We start from the raw sequence: 22,770 nt of genomic DNA on the forward strand, positions 1-22,770 counted from the left end.
CTCGTCATGATTTGGCTTTTTGCAGTATGCACAAAAGAGTTTGTCCTTCTTTTCATTACTTCCCTTCTTGCTTGGAGAAGAACTGCCTTGTTGAGAGGAGGCTTGTTGTGTCTCAAATTGTGTTTTTTGCTTCCACTACTTCTTGTTGTTGTTGCTTTTCCCCCCTTGACTAGATTTTTGATCATCACTAGCCACCAAGGCTTTTGTCTTTGATGACTTGAGAAGTCCAAAATCTACCAAGTGAGATTGTTCAACAATCAACATGTCTGCAAATCCATCAAAGGAAGGCTTCTAGTAAGCAGATCCCATGGTTAACTTGTGAGTTATAAAACTCGAAACAAAGTTAGCATACTCAGAAGGTAGCCTCTTCAGGATATGATGAATCAACCTATCATCCTTCATGGGATTTCCACAATCTTTAAGTAGTGCCCTATACTCATTGACTTTAATGATGTAATCCTGAATTGTGTCATAATTCTTAGGATCTAAGAGAAGTAGATCATCTTCAATCTGAAATCCCTTTTCTTCATCCACCTTACCAGACAATTGTTCAAGTTTATCCCAAGCTTCTTTAGAGGCTGAACAATTTTTAATGTGAAAGAGAAGATCCCCATGTACACTACTCCTGATAACACCTAAAGCTTGTTGGTCTTGTCTTTGCCAATTAATGAGTTCTTTAGCATCAGTAGGTTTGGTAATTGTACCATCAACATACAGACTATATCCTTTTTCCATTAATCTACTCCATGCAATATCTTTCCATGTAGAATAGTTGCGTGAAGTTAGAGGAGGACATTTAAAACCCATGATGCAGAAATGAAAAGAGCACAAAATAGAGACACAAAAAACATAGTACACACCCCCCCTTTTCACTTAATCAAAAGACCACCCCAAAAAAGATGTTGGCACTTTATAAGTAGTGCATTTACAATGGGCCACTTGTCAAAATGAACAAAGTGGACTTTTTGATTTGGCTTTTACAACTACCTTATGAGGCTTAAATCTGTCACTTAAGCACTGTAGCTTAGGTTTACAACAATTCTGAAAAAGAATCAAAGCTTTACAATGCCAAAGAAGGCCTAATTCTAAAAGTGACAAATTGGTCCACACAACCCTAAAATCTGACTTTAGATCTGGAAAGTAGACAAAAAAATATGCACTTTCAAAAAAAACAGAACCTGAAAAGGTGACCAAATGTGCTCGTACGAAGCTTCTGAAGTTGCAAAACACAGGATTATGTAGGTACAGTCACCAAAAAACTCAATTTCTGCAAAATCTGTGAACCAAAACCAAAAAACAACACCACCACTAGAAAATTCAGGAAATTTTACCTAATTTCAAAAAAAATTGCGCTTGAATCAGAGTCCGGATGTCCAAGTTATGGGCTCGCAAACTCAGGCTGCCAAACTGAAAAGCAATCTGAAGAGGGGTCTGGATGGAAAACTGCAAGTCTAAATTTGACGGTCAGACGACCATCGCTGCAGTTGTAAAACGCCTGAAAATGATGGTCAAACGGCCGTCAATTTTAGCTTACTGTTTTGCTAACATTAGCAAAAGTTCTACCCTCGGGTGACGTGGTAGCTGGCATGTCTGTCTGTACAGTATGGAACGTACGGATGAGATGATGTGGCACTTCGTAGTACCGGTTTCCACATGGCAAACGTGGCAGTACCGAGCTGATGACTGGACTGCCGGTACACAGAGCAGTACACGTGGAGTGGGCCCTGCTGATTGGACTGTACGCTGGGGGGAATTAAAGTGTAGTCACACACGGGAATCAATGTTGGAATATTCCTCCAAGAGCGGGCGGGAAAATGTTACAGTCCGCTAAAAAGTTTAAAGCTACTGGAAAAGTGCAGATACGGGCTCTTCGCCGGAAACTTCAAATCTGCAGGCGCAGGCGGGGATTTTGAAACTCGCCAAGAATTGTGCAGCGCTTGTTGGGGACCCTAATGAAGGTCTAAACACGACGGCGGAAATGGGTAACAGTCATCATGAAAGTTGTTCATGGGCAGCAGGGAATTCCTGAACACGCGGTCGCCGGATGGAAAAGAACATGGAGGTCGGAATGACAGTGCGTCACTGGATTTCGAAATCTCGCCTGGAGGTTATTGGGGTTTATCCCACATTGAAAGTGGGAAAGCGCTTTGCGCTATTTAAAAGTTAAATAGCCGCGGCCTCAAGACAAAGAGTAAGGGCCGCCAAATTGCGGGTGAGAAGCTGTCGGAACTTTGGTAGGGCTGTTGACGGATTTTAAATTGTCTGCCGTTTATTGAGTGTTTAGTCGGATTTGGTAGGTCCGCTTGCAGTACGACCCTGTGCTATGTACGGCCGGATTTTAGAGGCCAAAAAATAAATAATGAAACCTTACGATATTAAATATTTGCCAAAAAATATTAAACCCGAGCCGGGGTGTCATTGCTCGGTTTGGCAAAAAAAATTTCTCTGCCGAGGAATGAATTCGAAAAATAATTCTGAAAATTACAAAGAAAAAATAGATTCGAAAATTAAATTACATATCTAAAAAAAGACCATACCCGAACTACAAATCGGGCCTCCGAGTTTCGATTTGCAAAAATTTTTTGCCTCATGGTCAACTTTGGGCCAAAGTAGTCGAGTTTATAGTCGATTTTCACCGGTTCAGCGTTCTGGATGCAATGGCGAGGTCAGATCTGGCTCTAGACGCTCCCAATTTTTGCAGTACTCCAGATTCAGGCTGAGATGATGAAGCAAGCGTGGTCTCAAACCGCTATGTGATGAGAAAGTCTCCAAGTTGCTCTGATACCATGTAAGAATTTTCCTAAGGGAAAAATTCACCTAGGAACTAAGAACTCAAACACAAGCAGACAGTAGACCAAAGAGAGAGAGAGTATGATCAGAATGACAATGTATTCAATATGTCATAATTCATGCAATATAAAAGTACACTAGAAGTGCCTGCATATAAAGGCCTCTGAGATACATCTAGAATGCCTCGTAATCAGCATCATGATAAGTCATACAACCAAGCACATGTCCACCAGATATGGGTTATCCTCCATTAAGCACGAAAGTATGTGCGATGATGTGAGGATAAGCCTACAAGGGTGTGACACGCAAAACAATGTTGTAGACACCATGTGCTAAAATAGAGTTGCGTACTGTTGTGTTGTCTACATGACAACTCAAAAAGGTGCACAGACTCCTAAGTGTCTCACAAATAAAAATAATAAAATAATGCAAAATAATAAATAATGCATTAACCTAAGTAAACTTAAGTAAGTGTAATAAGTAAATACTTATTTACACCAATAGTAATATTGTACTTAGCACTTGTTAAAGTTCGAGTGGGCTGGGTAGTCAGGAGGTGAGGGAATGCGTCAACTAGTTTTCCCAAAACTTTACACTGTTTCCATGTGCAGTCATAATATATCTTCCATCTCGACTCACTTTCGCACTTGTGACTGGTGATTTTGTCTCCAAGACACTGACAACCTTCCATTTTCATGCTCATTGCATTGGCCACCATTGGAGACCCTCCTAAACACCACAATTTTTTGATCATCACAACCCTCCTTTTCATTTCTTTTTTTTTGAATTTCTTCCTAAAACCTTTCAAGTTAGGAGCTCAGGATTCTTAGATTTTAGCACCAAGAGTCTTTTTGAAATAATTTAGTAAAGAATATAAGGATTATTTGTTGTTATTGTAATGAAATTTTGGTTCGAGGGTTTAAAGAATCTAAAATGGATAAGAAGAAAGTTCTTGTGCCGCTTGTCTACCATGGCCATTCGTGCCCTATTGTGGATTTGTTTTACAGTCTGGTTACTCCTGATGGCTTCTTTCTTATCAGTGCTAGCAAAGATTCTAGTACAATGCTAAGGAATGGTGAAACATGGGATTGGATTGGGACATTTGAAGGGCACAAGGGTGCCATCTGGAGTTGTTGCCTTGATAATTGTGCTATGCGTGCAGCCTTAGGATCAACTGACTTTAGCACAAAAATATGGAATGCTTTTTCAGGAGATGAGTTGCACTCTTTTGTTCATAAGGACATTGTTCGAGCTTGTGCGTTTTTTGAGAGCACTACACTTCTCACCGGAGGATATGAAAAAATACTAAGGATTTTTATTTGAACCGGCCTGAGGCACCTCCCAAGGAAGTTGATGATTCTCCTGGCTCAATCAGGACGGTAGCATGGGTTCATAGTGATCAAACAATATTGAGTTCATCTTCTGATTCCACAGGAGTGAGGCTATGGGATCTGAGGACGGAAAAGGTTGTCCATGTCTTGGAGACAAAATTGCCAATCACAAGTGCAGAAGCGAGTCTAGATGGAAGATTTATTACGACTATAGATGGAAATAGTGTAATGTTTTGGGAAAACGAACCTATGCATTCCCTCACCTCCTAACTACCCAGCCCGCTCAAGCTTTAACAAGTGTTAAGTACAATATTACTTTATTCTCTACTGTACCTTGATTTTTTATAGTGTTGCAAGGAATATCGAAAGGTTCATTATTGAGCTTCCAAGGGTGTGGTTTAAGTATCTAAAGGTGGTATGATACTCAAGTGTATGCAACTATTGTGGATTTGAAGAATTGACGAATATGGATGCAATGATAGGAGTTGCTCCCGTTGGAGTGTCATTGAGTACAGTAGAAAGTAAGAATCTTTAGGAGATCTCAAAAATGTTAAAAAGATCATTAAATGGGGAATATATTACATTCTCAAGATATTCAATTCATTAGTTTTTTTAAGGCTAACAAGCATTACTCAAAGCTTGTGAAGGGTGCAAAGACATTTTTAAAAAAAATTTCAAGAGCGTAGAGAGGTTGATATATAGCTGGTGGAAGTAATGTTGCCATCTTTTAGAATTCCTCTAGATACTAAGATGAGTATGTCTGAGAGAAGCATGGTTGTATTATGCTACTGGATATTCTTCATACCTTAAGCTGACTACAATCCCAAGAATTATCATGGGGGCTGGAGTGTTTTGTGGGGGACAAGGTCCATGGTGATGCAAGAAAATGTAGAGATATCCATTAGAGATGTTGCATAAGGATATCGTTTCAGGAGCAAGACATATATAAGTCCAAAACCATAGTATTCTTAATGATTGCATATTCATAAGGTCACTATTACAGCAATTGAGTATTGGTCATTACTTTTGAAGACATCAAGCTCAGAAATAAGGAAGATTCATCGATGATCTCATTATTGGTGAGTTAAAAGATCGTTGATAGTGAAGTGTTATTATTATTCAAGAAGATAACAAGCTAACCGATGATAACAGATTGTTAACCAAACTATATGTTAAACAATATGGCTATAAAGAGGTATAAGCCACGTCTTGGGATACAACCATTTGGGAGTACAAGATATATAAGGAGATCATATAAAAATATTTGGTACATATCACTTGGAGGGAATAATTGAGAAGCTGCAAAGGAGGTGAGGATTAAGGAACCACAAGTGTAAAAGGGCAAGATTAGTATATTGATTTATGATGTTCAGACCACGGCTTTGGGCAGTCATAGAAATGGTTGTATAGGCTTTGTAGTACACCACATCAGTCCTTGATGGTTGTGACTACTTTAAGAGTTGTTCATGGTCATTTTCTAGAGGAGAATTGATGAACGAAAGGCTATCATGGTTGTAATTCCTAGGATTCGTACCTAGAACGATCAACATACTTGTCTTATAGAATATTGGTGGTAAAGATGCTTCTATGCCAAGGCTTTCATAATAATCTGATGGATCAAAGAACTTACTCTTAAAGAATATCATGGTATCAGGGAATTGATACTGAAGATATTCTGAAGTTTCTATTAATTGTAAACTACATTGTAAGGAATCGTGCCAAATCTATATATTTGATTAGACTTGTTTTAATCAATGTACCTGGTTTATGCTGCACAAGGAGTGTTGGAGCTATGTATCAAGTATGGACCTTATCTAAGAAGTTATTGCAAACTTGAAGCAATGACAGCTGTTCTAGGAGCAATATTTTAAATTTTAGATAGATTAATTAAGGAAGAACCTAATAATTGCTACCATGAGACTGAGTTGTTGGCTTTCAAGATGTTCACATTTAGAGGGAGTCTAACATTTCATTTAGATAAGTATTTTTTATCTTTGAGTATTACATTTATCTACTCACCGTAGTCTCTCTCTTATTTGTATTTTTATATATACTATAAGGGCTATTTGCATTGATCTTTTCTTTTGCCTCTAAGGATTTTCTTGCGAGAAAAGAAGAATGGTACATTAGGCATGCTTCCTAATATTGTGCAGGACTCAATCTTATGTTAGTAGCTCCAAAGGTGTTTTGATCTTGGATTCAGTAGTCATCCCATGATCATGCTAGATAAAGTGAGGCTATTGTTGCAAGATATCTTGTATGATCGGAATTATTAGTATCCTTCTATAACAAGAGGGAGTTTGACATTGTGTTAGAGTATATAGCATTTAGAGGGAGTTTGGCACATTTGTCAAATGTAAAGTTGGAAGTCAAGAGGTTGATGCATGTACTTGGAGCTTCAAAAGGGAGCCACATTAGCGTGAATGTATGATGTAACCAAACTTGGGGATAAACCCACAATTCAGTACATTCACTCATGTTACTATGAATCAAAGTATGCTTTCGTGATAGAGGGAGCAAATGGAGGATATGCGTTAGTTGATTTTAGGATCTTGGTCATATTGATTTAGAGGGAGTAGACCATGTTGAGATGAATTCTCGAAAGATCAGGAAATTATAGAAATCAGTGGACTATGATTCATGAGATGAAATTCCATGTATGTAAACAAAAAAGCCTTTCTGGGAATGCCTAAATCATAGATGGATACTTGGAATGTTATTCATTCAAACTACAATATCACTGAAGATCTGACAACTCCAAGCCTTTTGACAAAGTGAAGTTTATACATTATTGACTACACGTTTGGAGTTATCGATCGGAGCTCTTATTGAGAGGGAGATTTAACATCGGTGATTGCTTGAATTATCTTTAATTGAGTTCTTTGTGCGAGAGAAGTTCGAGGCGAAATTCCTTGTAATGCTTTCTTCTTTGTGAGAGAGAAGTTTGAGGTGAATGCCTTTGTTCCACCCTCTGGGAATATTTATGGTGGATTTACCCTCTGATATGGTTCATGGTGGATATCATGTGAGTTACTACATGATTCTATAGAACCATCATGAGAGGCGACGATCTTTCGTTGATGTTTTTCTTTATTGCGATTACTATTGTAAGGTGACGATCTTAACAATGGTTTAACCTGTTGTCATGATGGATATTATTTGGTTGATGTCTAAGGAGATTATTATAGTACATATCTCATAGATAATTCTTGAAGTTATCATACTGAGATATGGCATGGTGTATACTATGAGTAGTAGTATTGGAGACACCATGTGCAGATATTTTCCTTGGTAGGCATCCTGAGATTTAATGCCAATGCACATACTAAAGAAAATATAAGTATGATGAATATCATATGGTTGATATTCCTGGTTGAATCATTCTGGATGACGCCATAAGGTAGCATCAAAAGTATGTTGTTTTCTTTAATTCAAGATATCATATTGAGATGACATATCTCTCTCATTACTTGAGAGTGTAGTGTATTCATCTTACAAACAATCATCCCTAGCTAAGAGGGAGTATTAATGTTGTAGTTTCAGTCTGATTAGTTTGATCAAGAGATTATGTTTACCAATTAAACATTATTACTGATAATTAATAAATTATTAGACGAGTCATACATATATATATATACACCTAAGTATTACATATACAAACACACTAATGTTATTGATCAACATAGATGTCTCTACATAGGACATGTCTCTGCTACCCTTATATATATATACTTATAGATATGCACTTGGAAAACACATAAGTTAAAGCAGTGCTACATTTGTAATGATCCTTTCATCAACATGAAATGATTGAATGAACAAACATCAGATGGTTTATGAAGATAAATTGTTAAAGCAATATGCAAATTTATTACTTTAAGGAATAAGAAGCATAAATAAAAAGCTTAACAAGGTTAATTCAGTTCAACTCATATAATCACAAACATAGTATAAAAGTAATAATAGGATGTTTTCCACAGTTCAAGATTTCATCCCCTATCCTTCACTACACATGAACACAATAACTAGAACCTCAAATGATAATATGCGCATGATAAGTTTGGCATCAGTTCAATTCTCATTACAAACTACTTGTTCTAAGCCTTTTTTAATAAGCTTAGCTTTAAAGAAAAATAAAAAATAAAATAGCGCCTTGTAAGCTACACTAAAACATCCCTAATCTTTCTCCATGAAAAGGAGGAAATAAAACATTCCAAACATCCTTTAAGTTAGGAGAGTGTGCTACATACAACATTTTATTTGGGTCCCCTATAGTTACAGTTAGCTTAGTTGTTTCTGGGTAAATTGGGTTTTGGCCATAACTAATTATGTGTTAGGAAGTGTTGGTTATTGAAGGCTTCATGTTGCAACTGTTGAGTCGCAACCCTGTAGACATCATATGTATGCTTGTCATGAATGGGAAAAGATACCTTGATATGATATCTCTTGTCTAGTGTTACATTTGGATACATTGTCATATTATGCACTTGAACAAGATATTAATGGAATGAGCAATCCGGTTTCCTGAAACATTGTGTTGCATTTATTCTTGTGTTATGCTTTTCCATTACTTTTGTAGCACGTATTGAAACTAATTTACCCATGACGGTAAACATTTGGCATCATTGTCGACCGAATCTGGGAGTCACAAAGGCCATGGAATACGGTGAATAAATGAGACTTTTTGTTAACGAAAATATCATCACCAATGACAAGGAGTTACAAAGCTCTTTGCAGGGGAACATGCCCTAACCTCAAACTTCCACATTTTATTTCAGGCGGCCATCGAAACTTTTGTGCGGAGAGAGTTTGCATGGGAAGAAGTTGTCCAAGATACTATGTGGGACATTTTGAACATTAGCCTTGCCACAAATAGGTTGTTGCATCACCTTCATCGTTTGTTTGGGCAAGCATCCACTCAAACAAAATGAAGAGAAAAAACTGAGTGGGAACAACGCTAATAGTAGATCCTACGAAATTTTGCTGAGAATAACCGTTGAGAGGAAGAAGAATGCGATGGAACTCGGCGAAGGACCAACCCATGAACTATAAACTCTTAAGAAGGGAGAATAGAAAGGACACTATTAATCTGTAATAGCAAAGTTGACCCACATTACAAAAACATGAATTAAAAAAGTGTTTTTTTAAACATGATGTTTTGTTAGAAACTTGATGCCAAATTTATTGAGTGAAGATGGGAATAAGAAGGAAAATCGGATACCTTGGAAACCACACATGAAGGGCACATAGCTAGAACCGTGAGGCACAAACTTGAGAAAGACAAACACAGAGTCACGAAAAGGGTTTGTAGTCGTACTTTTGAAGGAAGATCAGAGAGCAAAAGCCTTGGCTGTTTTTTAAATTGCATGAAAGACAAGACAAGAAAATGTTACTATTGACTCAACAGGAAAGAGAAGTTGGAAAGCGAAACTATAGACATAGGGGAGTGGCTTAGGTTCAAGCAATGACATGACAAAGAATGCACAAGTTCTACCTTTTGGTGTTCGAGTTGTAGGGTGCATTGATTCTAGAAAGAAGAAAGTTAGACCAAGAGTAGCAATGGCGCCTATAGTGACTTCCAAGGTTGCGTGATGCCATAGACTATACAGTTTGAAGGGCTGAATGGGCTAGAGTGTAGGAAAGGGTACCACGAGATGCTAGAGAATGATCCAATGAAGTTAGTTTGAGGAGAGCGCAGGTATAGTGGCCATTCAAATGCCCATCTTTTGCATTATTGACTTTGAAGGCCCCCTATGTGTAATGAGTGAGATGCATGAAAAGTACTCAAAAATCAGCACAGTCTCTTACTTGGGTTGTGACTTGTAGATTTCGTTCATAGTTGTGGAGTTCACAAGGGTATTCAACATACCTAGAAAGAGGCACAAGATAGATTTGAAGGCGAAGAAAATGAGTCCGGATGCAAAAGACTTTTACATACGAGTGGTATGTAGAGAGAACTTGTCGCAGACAGAAAAGGATTCTCCTAAGAAGTCTTAGAAAAGAAGAAGGGTGAAGAAGTCTTTCCTCAGAGAAGGACATTGGTGATGCCTTATGGATGTTGTCAAGTGTAGGTTCACAAGATCAAGTTGTGCTTCAAATATTTCCTTTTCGCAGATAGGACTGATGAACGGCTTAACAAGGGGTAATGTGTATGATTGGACAGGATTGTTGTCTAAACACATGTACGAATTTATGACATTGCAACATAAAACCTTCTACATGCCACATTACGACATCAGATTGTTTCGAGATGCTACATGTAGAAAGATTCCCTCAGACATTCTAGAAGTCAAACTAGGACCCTTGGCACCTAGCAAGCCTCCTATCATGCGGTGGCACCACTTAGGCACAAGTGGAGGACAAAAGGAAGCCACAGGGCAGAATTGATCCAGACAGGAAGTTGACTCAGGATCTATACATGGAGACATAAAAACTGGATGCTTGGCCACATTAGAGAGTGAGAATGCCATTGAGGATGCTAATAGTAGTAAGGTAGGTGGAGAGGATTAGGTAGAAATTGTTACTAAGCCTCCAATATTATTTGCACGACCTATCCTTTTTGCCATCGCACACTTGACCCCTACTACTAGCACTGTTCCTATCCCTGCTGTTGGACAAGTCAGGGCACCCATTGATATGACCCTGACTGTAGTGACAATAGAGAGAGCCCACGTGGTGATACCTAAACAATCCAGATGACAATGGTTGGGGTTCCCATGGGAATCACGAAGTCTCAGTCTTTACCACCAAGAGTTGTACTCGAGAAGGTGTAGGTTATGGAGATTCTTGAGACAAAGGGTGGAGAACCACATGAGCCACAAGTCATATTAGAGGTGGTAGGGTCAGATGCTATGGTGACAATTGATGCTACGTAGTTGGCTAAGCCTGTGAGGGATAGTTCTGTTGGTGTGGTTGAGCCGATAGAAGACAGTTGTGGAGGACTAGTATCCAAGAAAAGATGTCTAGTGGATAGATGTGCAAGCTACTTGATGCAACAGCTTAAGATCACACCAATCTCACAAGGATCTTCTATTTAGTCACCCTTGAGAGAGATACCTTTAGAGGTTATCGAGTCGGATAGTATAGGCAGAGGCAAGATAGTAGCACCAATTCTAGGAGTTGATATAGTGGTCAATGATTGTCATACAAGAGAGATAGATGAGGGATTGCTTGGAGAAGGGCCTTTGCAAGCTATGGTAGGGACGTTGCAAGAGTAACCAGCCATCGAGTAACCAAGACAAATACCTGGTGAAGATGTGGAGGCCTACTTAGCCGACATGGTAGCTAGAGGTCGTCGGGTTGTGGTCTCTGCACAGGATAGAACCTTGGAGGATGCTGTCAAAAAGTTGAGATACATATTGTCATTCATGCGAGTCGAATGTCCCATTGCTTTCGGCACTTTTTTTGAGGCACGTGGATGGCCAGCGATAAAAACACTAGAGATGATGCAAGAGTGGACTTTTGAGGAATCAGTGGTTGAGAGAAAACTTGAGAGCCTCGCCTGTAAGATAACACAAGTATATAGGGACACCTACTATGCTCAACAACGAAGTGAGGCAAATAGGGTAGTAGTAGAGCGATCTCGAGAGGAGATGGCTACCTAGCTAGCCATTGAGTAGTCCAATTAGGAGAGAGAGTGAGAAACACTCATGTCTCAGTTGGAGGCAGCTACCAAGGAGAAGTGCATGTTGAAGACTCAGTTGGTCGAGGCTAAATAGGAGTGTGAAGGGAAGGAGGCCGAGCTCAGAGATGTTGTAGTAATGTTGAAAGAGTCAGTGGAGGCTCAAATGCAAGCAAAAGAGGAGTTGAATGTGCGGACTTAGTAGGTGTATAGTTGCAAGCAAAGTTGAACCCTTCAACATCTCAACCAGCTCTAGGGACGCTTCTTAACCCTCTTTATCTTCCTCCTAGTTGTCTTCTTTTATGTATATATTGCAAATCATTGTCTCCATTTTGGTTGTTGTCATTAGCAGACGACATTCTTTTTTTTTTTTGGGGGGGGGGGTGATGTTGTCGGGTAAATTATGTTTTAGGAATAACTAATTTTGTTAGGAAGTGTTGGTTACTGAAGGCATTATGTCGTGACAATTAAGTCACAACCCTTTGGACATTATATGTATGCTTGTCATGAACAAGAAAAGATACCTTGATATTATATCTCTTGTCTGGTCTTACATTTGGATTCATTGTCATATTATGTACTTGAAGAAGATATTAATGGAATGAGCAATCCAGTTTCCTGAAACATTGTGTTGCACTTACTCATATGCTTTTCCATTACTTCAGTAGCATGTATTGAAACTAGTGTACCTGTGACGGTAAACTATTGTCAACTTTAGTATAGAACCTACTACAAAAAGTAAGGGATAACCTACCTAGCAGCTATCACTTGTTGGGATCACCCTGTAGAATTTTGCATCTATGGCTGAATAGATCAAACTAAGAAATCAGAAAAATAAGTTGCAGAAAAAGAAGAGAAACTTTGGTGGAAAAATAAATTCAATTTCCCATTCCATAATATTACATTGCACACATAGTGCATGATTTATAGAAATTGAAACCACCGCATGAAAACAGTAATTACAATGAGATTGCAGTTATCACCAGCATGCGTGAGCTGTTAACAGAAATCTATCCGAATTTACAGCCTTAGTTTGAGAATGCATGAGAAAGGATCCCCAATAAGGAATCTTAAATCACCATCAAAGCTGAAGTTAATTAGGAAGTTTGAACTAGTGTACACTAACACCCACTCTTAATTCCAACTAAGGAGAAATGAAAAATCTAATGAAAAGAATGAGGAAAGAGGGAAAATCTAATGGGAATAAAGCCCTCCCTCAAAATCTACAATAGTAGAGATGCAAAAGAGAATTTTTTGTGACAAGAAAGTAATGGACATTTGTTGAATGATAATTGTCATAATGCTGAATGAAGAGAGTCCTTTGCGACTAGGATGAAGATCAGGATCAATCTGCATGACTTCCCCCAACGACACTACTCGAAGAATACAATGGAAAATACAGGCAAAACATCTGCCAACTGAAGATACATAAAACAATAATATGCATATGTGCTCCCAAACAATGAATAGATGACAAACAGAGGCAAAACATCTAACATTCAAGGATGTAGACGATACATGAATTTATATGAGTGACCGTTACAGCACTACTCAACCATGCAAAAACAAATTGCTAGTTGAAAATACCAGTGCTAGTTGTCTACAAAGCTGATCAAGTGTGGAACCAAAGAAGCATTAACGTAAAGAGCCATGACGGATCCATAAAAGTAGTGCATCACTAGAGAGAAAAAGAAGTCAAGACCCATGCAAAGAGAGCATGACCTTGGCCTATCTTCGATACAAAATTCAGTTCAACCTCAGTTGCCATAGCTATTCGATACAAGCCTCTACTTGTGGGCTGAAATAGAATCTTTGGCTTCAATTAGAAATTGTTGAATGGCATGAAAATGACAAACATTGAAAATTCCAATTTTGAAAGCTATGATCTTCAATTCCTACAAACAAGAACTTCATTTTTTCCCTAGCTCTAGCTCTAATACTATGTAGATTTTTCCATCACACCAAAAGCATGTACTGGTGATGGAGAGGGATCTCATCAGGGATAGTCATTTTTCCAGTACATCCTACTCTTATACTTCGGCTACACCCCTCCTTGCCTCTATATATACTAGTGTAAATAGGGGTAGCTGGCTTGGGGAATGAGTGGTAGAGCCTCCCAAATAGGTTCCTTTTAGTTTACTCAAAATATATGTCTACTGGGGTAGGACGACATCCTCATCAATGAGGCTTCATAGGTTCATAGATATACATAAGGACTAAAAACAATACTATTTGGGGAAAAAGTGATATATAAGGTTATTTCAGGGCCAACGATAGAAATTGATTTTTATACTAGTACCTGGAAATATTTGGGCTAGAAATTAAGAAAAAATCTCACATTTGTATAGAGCTTTAACATATCATGCTTCTAACATCATGGAGCTTTAATATATTATGATGTAGTCATATATTTATCCAGACTTAGAGTACTGAATTTGATTGATGCTATTATTGTTTTACATCCATGATGGTGAAAACATATGTGTGATAAAAGTAGGAATTCTCTCTAGGGCTACAGGTCCATTGTTATCTGTGTTATATAGTTCACCTACAGTTGGGTAGATGGTCAGCAATTTTAGGAGCATATATTTAGGTTATAATGTGCCAACTTTTTCTTCAATGCATTAAAATCATTTGGTTTAATATGAAACTGTTGTACTATGCCAGCTTCTTTAATTACAATGAAAGAATTGTCTTGACATATAATGGTAACATAAATTATTTAACAATAATGATCGTAGTATGTTATTGAGACAGACATGTTTCTAGGGTAAAATTGTATCATGTATGCTTTGGGCCCTTGGGTTTCTCAAGTGGTCCATTGCAAGGATGGATAGCTTCCATTGAAGAGAAGAAAATAAAGCTAACTAATTAATGTAAAATCGATAGCAGTGAAGATATAATTTGAATATGCAAAAGTTGGCTGGTCTTCCTTGGGAGAACAAAGAATTAATTGGAAGACAAAAAATGTGTTTATGGATCCTATAATCAAATGGTTGAATCTCATATATTTTGTATAGTTATTTTTTATCCAGATTTTCTATCCAAACAAATTGTTGGTAGATCTGAATTATTTTCAAATGTATCCAAAATTCCAGTAATCTGTCATAAATTTCTTCTGACTGTTTCGTGAAGAATTTGGAAAGAAATTTTAGATTAGTAAATATTTTGGATATTTTGTGACCTAAAATCCATTAGGCTTATCTACTTTCGTTTCTTTTCTTAATTATTAGTTCTAAACAGTTCAACATTGTTATTTAAACCAATTTGTGCCTGGTGGTTGTAGATTGGAAATGCTGCAAGGAGCAAAGAGGTAGGAGTTTTTGTGCAAATCATTAGTTTGGGGAGCTGCTTTGGTCGAATAACATCTGGGTACTTATTATCTTTGTCGACCTTTTAATAATGTATAAAATGGAAATGAAAACATGTTTTTCTTTGCTTGATGGTTTCTTTTATGCATTTTTCTTATCATTAATGAAACCCTTGTTTGTCCTCTCAAAATGTAATTCTAAAAAATTATTGGCACAAATTCTTCTTTCATTAGTCTTTGTACACTGATTGACGCTTCAATAAATCTCTGTTGGCTTACCGCACATTAGCTCACGACATCTGAACCATTTCCCTTTGCACGAGCTGGATTATTTCCATGCTCTGCATCTCTGCTCTAACTGCATTTGACGAATTTGATAGCTTGCCAGAGCTTTGAACAGATTCTATTAACTATTGTGGTGCCATGGAACAAGTGATATGTGAAGGAAGGAGTCACACAAGATGGACTTATATTAGAAACGGAGAAAATGAAAATGATTGTGCAACTTGGGAGTCCTATTTTATGTATGAAGCAATAATCTTGTAATTTCTGATACATGGAATCAGTTAGAATCAAAATTTGCGCTGATGCAAACATTAAATGAAAATGGAACATGAGATTTATCTGAAATAAGAATTATGTTTCAATGAAAATTTGGAAGATCTGTAAAATGGAATTTTTTTAAATACTAAGATATGAATTGCACATATCAAATATGTCAAATGATAAATACTCAAATATGACTGCTGATTATGACTGATATTTTAATGGACAGTGATACTGTCATTAACCACTGATTATATAAAACCCTTATACATTTCAATCAACTATATATGAAAGTGGAATTGGATAATCATTTGTTGGACAATATGACAGTATATATGAAAGTGGAATTTGATAAGAATTTGTTGGATAATATGACATCAGCACCAAATGAATTGCAAACATGGAAACAGCACCGTAGAAACCTCAAATCTGATTCTTATTTAGGGTAGCCAGCAAAACAGAAATAGTGTATGCAATTGCAGCTGCAAATCCTCATAAATATCCTATATCAGGTTCACAAATGATCTGAAAATGTCCTTCAATCAGCCAAGAATATATGTATATGTCTGATTTGCTTGCATGGATAAATATAAAAGAAATTTAAAAACAATATACTTTTTAAATGTCTAGGCACTGGAGACTTTCAGAAGCTACTGAGATGCTCAGTGGACTCATACCCATCCCTAAGACATCTTGGGGACTCCTGGCTGTCCCAAGGTTCCGGCGGCAGTCGGGGATGTGGCATCCCCATCCCTTTTTACTGGGGACATTTCCATCTTGGGAATGCGAGGTTCTAGGGATGGGGATGCAACCCTATGTTTCATTAGCATAAACATTTCTTATGTATGTTGATCCCTTATATAATAATCAAATCAATGTACAGAATCTCAAATCCATCTGTATATAACATTGGACTTCTGTACCTAGATTGTATTACGAAGTAATTGGAAAATATTTGCTTGTTATTAATAGAGATCGAGAGGTCAATTTATACAAGAGACTGAACAATGCTTCCGTAGGAAACACTCGTAAAGAATAGAAACATTCTATTCTAGAAATAGAAAACTAAATATTAGAAACATTCTAATATTTGCATAAGATTACAATAGATAACCATTAGATACTAAACAGAGATAATTTAAACTATCTATTATCGTAATACCCTCACTTAATGGTTAATCTATCTAGAGCATGAAGTTGTCAAAAAGCATAAAAGACAGATTCTGTCTACTCAAGGTGCTCCACACTATTCGCTGTTGGGTGCAAACCAAATTGCTTAGATAGGGTAGCTAAATGCTTTTAACATTCAACCTTCATATGCCCAAACTTTTGGCAATAGTTGCATTGCATGTTTTTCTTCCAAGAGCCTTCTGAATCTGGAGCAGAGGATGTCTGTTGAGAAGATTGCTAATGGTACTTTGGATAATGCTCCAAAACTTTGGAGATGAACATATTGCTCCAAAACAAACTGCAAAAAGCCATGATTTTTGAGGTGAAAAATCAATCAAAACCTAACATGATTTTTGAGGTGAAAAATAATCAAAACCGAACATGATATTTGGGGTGAAAAATCAATCAAAACCCAAGATGATTTTTGAGGTGAAAAATCAATCAAAACCTTACATGATTTTTTAGGTAAAATATCAATCAAAACTTATGATTTTTGAGGTGAAAAAACAATCAAAACCTGACATTACAAAGCTTTATTTTTTAGGAAAAATGGTAAAAACCCAATAGATAATTTTTGAGGAAGAAATTAAAAACCCACAAAAGAATCCCACACAACTTTATGAATTATAGAATCAGAGATTTTGACGGAAAATTTATAGAAACTAAGATTTTTTTATTTTTTTTTGAGGAATTTTCTTATGAAAGCCCACCAAAATTTTCAAGGGAGGCAAAAGAGAGGAATTTGCATGGTAAAGCAGCACATGCAAGTACATCAAACAAACATGCAAGTACATGCAACCCTCAAAAAGTGGAGATCCAGAAAATTTGAAGAGTGCCCCAGAAGAGAGCTTGAAAAACCCAGAAAGAATATGTTGTTAGTTTCTAGATTGGCAACTTGAAAATCGAGGCATTTAGAAAAATCTGACAGCAACCTAGTTGAGCTCTCAAAAAACCACCAAGAATCTGGAATCAAAAGTTTTTTTCCGAACCCAAAAAATTAGGGTTTTGAACAAAAACAACCCTGCTGCAAAAAGGGCAGAAATGTGTAGAAAAACAAACAGATCTGGATAGAAATGGGTTGCAAAACCGAACCAGATGTCGATGGATTCAGATCTCTAAGAACAAAAACACTAGTCGGATTATAGAGAGACTTGGAAGCAAATATGTATGTAAATAATTTTGCAAGTAAAAGGCAGATAATTTCAAATTTCAACCAAGAAATTATAATTATTTATGAAAAAAGTTAAAGTATTGGCTCTGATACCATATTACGAAGTAATCGAAAAATATTTGCTTGTTATTAACAGAGACCAAGAGGTCAATTTATACAAGAGATTGAACAATGTTTCTGTAGGAAACACTCGTAAAGAATGGAAACATTTTATTCTAGCTAAAAGATAACTAACAGTTATCTACAAATAACTATAGAATAGAAACATGCTATTCTAGAAATATTCTATTCTAGAAATAAAAAACTAAATATTAGAAACATTCTAACATTTACAAAAGATTACAATAGATAACCTTTAGATACTAAACAGAGATAATAGAAACTATCTATTATCGTAATAGATTGCAAATCAGAATTTGAGTAAAATTTCTTATAAGGAAAAAGAATTAGGCAATCATGCAATCTTACTCAAGATCGGAATACCTGAAAAAATAGTAATGCCTCAAATCTTACACTAAGAGATCTCATACCTACAACCAACACCATTGAACGATATCACAATCCTTAGTCCTTGGGATGAATCAATTTTGGATCTATATTCTATGACATAGTCTGGCAGGTGCATTTTAAGGTCTTTAGCATTTCTATGCTTCAAACCTTGAAAAGAAGGATATCAAGATCGATAGCATTCTAACCAGATATAGAAATTGATACTCATACCACTGGATTTAACCCTATTGTTTGTGTCTCATTGACACCTTGCACTTCACCCTGTTGTGGCTGTTCTTCACCCTTCATACTATTTGTCAGTGGCATATTGCTCTGTTTTGGCCTATTTACTTTCATTATTTTGCTTCTAGGATTCCTCTTTCTAGAGCTCTCTATTGTTATCCGGTGTATTATATATTCCCATTAACCTACTTATGGCCATATTTGAACATTAATATAATTTATTATGCTCTTTTAGACTATCGGTCCCAACATTTGTTAATGAATTTTATGATGCAAATTGTTTTTTCTTCATTTAGTGTAGATCTGTTAGGTGGGATAATGTAGAAACTGCCAACATATTCCTAAACAATTTTATTTTTTTGTACACCATATGGACACACTTTTGTATGTAGCAGCTTTCTTACATTAATATTTCTCTACTCAAAACCCCATGTCACTTATAAATGCACAGTATTGTGGAATGAATTGCTTAAATTGCATCTTTTGTATTCAAGTATGATACTTTTACCTGATGTGGGTAGCTTCAAGCATTGTCTAGAAAATAATGCACGTTATAAATGTGGCATATAGTTTAATTTTTTTGATTTTTGGGTCATTCCTATATATGACTCCTTATACATTGAAGAACTTTCCTCCTTCCAGTAGATATTTCTGGCACCCTACAGTACTTAATGATTATTCTTTCTTCTCTATTGACCACTTTTTAGACACAGAAGTGTATAAATAAAAAATAATGCACATTATAAATGTGGCATGTAGTTATTTTTTTTTCTTTTTGGGTCATTCCTATATCTGACTCCTTATACATGGAAGAACTTTTCTCCTTTGAGTAGATATTTCTGGCACCCTACTGTACTTAATGATTATTCTTTCTTCTCTATTGACCACTTTTTAGACACAAAAGTGTATAAATTAAAATCAAGGACATGTCTTATCATATTCCCAGGATTTTCACATTCTACTTCGTTTCTTTGAGAATGCACACTTGAGTGATAATTATAATATTGAATAATCTTTTGAACATAATTGAAAGGAACTTTTAAACTTAACATGATTAAATGATGATGATAATCTTGGGAAATGGTTCAAAAAATCAAATTTTTGTGTGGCAGATTTGGGTTATTCAATTAAATCATCCCATGTTTGAATAACATATTATGCACTTGCATCTGCTGTGACCATTTTGCAGGTATTTTTCTGATTTGCTTATGACAACTGGGTATCCTCGACCATTATGTTTGTTGATCACTCAACTAACAATGGCGATATCTTGTATACTTCTAGCTACTGGCGGTATTCTCTCCTCCTTATTGGCATATTTGTCAGCACCTGATAGACACACTTTTAATTATTAGTTCATTTTATAGAAGTTCTGATCAATTTATCTTTTATCTTTTTTTAACTGCCCTGTTGCACTTCCTGGATGCATTGAAGCTTGCTATTGAGGGTATATTAGCATAATAGGGACATCACAACTTGATTGTCCACTATTTGTTGCAAGTAGAAAACTTGCCAAAGAATTGAATCATTGTAAAAATCAAAAGAGAGGGATTCATCTTAACATATACAGTAGAAATCTTCAAAGACTATTCCTTGACCAAGTCTTGTTTGCTTGTCTGAGAACTTGGTGCCAGGGCGGTTGAAACCAGGTCCAGGTTTGAATTTGTTTTGCCTTGGGTTTGGCCAAAGTTTGAACCCAGGCAGGCTGGTTTGTCTGGGCCAAACCCAGGTCAAACCAAGGAAGACCTAAGTAGACCAAGTGTAACCAGGTGCATTTCCATTGAGAAACATTCTATAATTTAGTGCTGGAAATGATTATTACAGATTTTGAAAAAAATATTTGACGTTATAAAACAAAATCTTCTGAAGTCCAAATATTTAGTACATCAAATTAAACTAGTCCTCAAGATATCCTCCACTGATTTTTTTATATCCAATTGCTGAAAATGATCTGTCCAATTAATTGCGAGCTCTCTATAGTGATAAATTATACTTTAAACATTAACCAATATCTTTAATAGGTGAAAGGAGTCAAACAAGCTCTGTATAATGAGAAGGTAATAATCATTTGAGGATTTTGAAAGCAAGAATGCTATTGGTGCAGCTGATCCCATTTGCACTATTTGTGAATCAACTATCTTTGATGAAGAAGAAGAAAAAGATGAAGATTTAGATAATCCATTAGATGATTGAAACTTCGTATAAAGTTTCAATTGTTCAAAGTCAAAACAATGATACTTGAACTTAATATTATTATTTTATTGTTTTGATGTTGATATGATGCTATGATTACAAGTTTATGGTGTTTTTTTGTTTTTAGTATTTTACGATACTATGTGACATTTTAATCTTAACCCAAATTCCATTTCAAAATTTTGTCATACTGGATAATTGGTTCTTCGAACCCAAACCCTAACCTTAACTGGCAATCAGTTTTTTAGTGAATCATGTAACATGTATTTGTTCAGCTGGTTTCTTTTCCAATCTCTAGTATAAGGAGATGAAATTATTTGTAATAATAAATCCAATTATTTAATAGAATATTTAAATATTCAATTGTGTTAATTTTTGTGAACGTCACTAGGGAGCTGGGGAGACTTGGAGGTCTCCGGTACTGGTACTAGTATGCCAATTTTCCAAAAATAGGAATACTTGGACACTAACAATTTTTTAAAAATAGTTTTAAGAGTCTAAATACTAAATACTAAATACTAATACTATAACACTAAAAGAGTAAAGTAAATAATAATAGTAATGTCACATTAAAATAGAGTCAGATATTTCAAAACTCACATAATCACATTATTGTATCTCATAGTCATACTTGTTTTCCAAATATTGCATATGGTCATCATTATATAAGATTGATAATCACTGAGATTTTCATAACATATTCAATTTTTAGATTCAAAAAAGTATAGTTTGATGCTAAATTGCCGATATGCAAACAATAAACTTAGTACAGTAAACAAAAACCGGAATCTATTTAGTACTAGTATGTTGATGGTACTCTCATCTACTCCAGAAGGTTGTGATCATCCATTTCAAGGTCTTCAGCAATCATGCTCTCCAAAAATCATTTAAATTGTCATTGGTCTTTATTTTTCCATTAAAAACATTAAAATGAGGTCTAAAATACATTAATAATTTAATATAATATTTTACATTTATTTTTTATCAGGTGACTTTGGGGAGACTTCACTATTTGGATTAGGAGACTTGGAGACTTCGTCATGAAGTCTCCAACCTTTGTTGAGGTCTCCGGAGACACAAAAAGTCTCTGAGACGTGTGTTGTGAGGTTTTCACACCATCGCCCCAAAATTTTGGGGACCCCCCCTTTCTTTTGATCGCCTCAGCAAATTTTTGGATTGTCCAACAATTTTGATTTTTTGATAATTTTGAGCCTTGGACACTTTCAGGCCAGTGGGGAGAGGGTTAGATTTATTTTCACCCTGTTTCAACTTGATTTTCCAGAGCCACCAATTTCATCCTTAGGCTGAACAAATTTTAAAAGAGCAACACTTGGTAGGATAAAATTATAAATTTTGTACTTAGACATTTTTCTTTTGAAATTTTAGATATGATTGTGTAAATTTGGATAATTTTCAAAAATGAAAATTTTGTTAAATTTGGTCTTTTGGAAAATCTTGATTATTTTTGGTGAAAAAGATTAATTTTTGTGATGGTGAAATAAAATTGCAAAAATCGATTTTTGGCTTTAGAAGAAATTTTATTTTATTTTTGTCAAAATAAATAAAAATATAAATTTATTGGCATAGCAAAATCGATTTGGGTAAGAAATTGCAAAAAAATGATTTTAATAGATTAAAATTGTCTTGAAAACTTTTTGCCTTTAATGAAATTGGTAATTTAATATTGAAAAATGGCTTTTAGTTAGCCAACATCCTATTTTAATGACGTATTATTTACTAAATCCTCATTAAATGGAAATATTTAACATCTCCAAGGCACCATTTAATTTCTTTTTGCAATTTAGAACTAATTGTCAATTTTAAAAGTTAATTTTCATCATGGCAAAATTAATTTTGGTTAAGTATTTAATTGTGGGCCATAATTTTGCATTAATTATTTGTTTTT

General features: G+C 35.8%; 1 protein-coding gene and 1 pseudogene across 5 annotated transcripts in view; both read left to right on the forward strand.

The window, feature by feature from the left end:
* The window catches only part of LOC149555752 (protein NUCLEAR FUSION DEFECTIVE 4-like), a 105,868-nt gene that overhangs the window by 75,114 nt on the left and 7,984 nt on the right, over window positions 1–22,770 (forward strand). For all 5 annotated transcript variants that reach the window (XR_016364556.1, XR_016364557.1, XM_089829901.1 and 2 more), the window contains exons 12-13: window positions 15,029–15,114; window positions 19,861–19,964. Coding sequence is in view for 3 of the 5 variants with exons in the window: in XM_089829901.1 (XP_089686027.1) it covers window positions 15,029–15,114; window positions 19,861–19,964 (190 nt within the window). In the remaining 2 variants the exon portion in view is untranslated. The remainder of the gene's footprint in view (window positions 1–15,028; window positions 15,115–19,860; window positions 19,965–22,770) is intronic.
* LOC149555753 (uncharacterized) lies at window positions 3,724–4,391 on the forward strand (annotated as a pseudogene).

Source organism: Cupressus sempervirens, chromosome 5, assembly GCF_028749045.1.
Source record: "Cupressus sempervirens isolate cs-2001-9-10 chromosome 5, ASM2874904v1, whole genome shotgun sequence".
NCBI classification, from domain to species: Eukaryota; Viridiplantae; Streptophyta; class Pinopsida; order Cupressales; family Cupressaceae; genus Cupressus; species Cupressus sempervirens.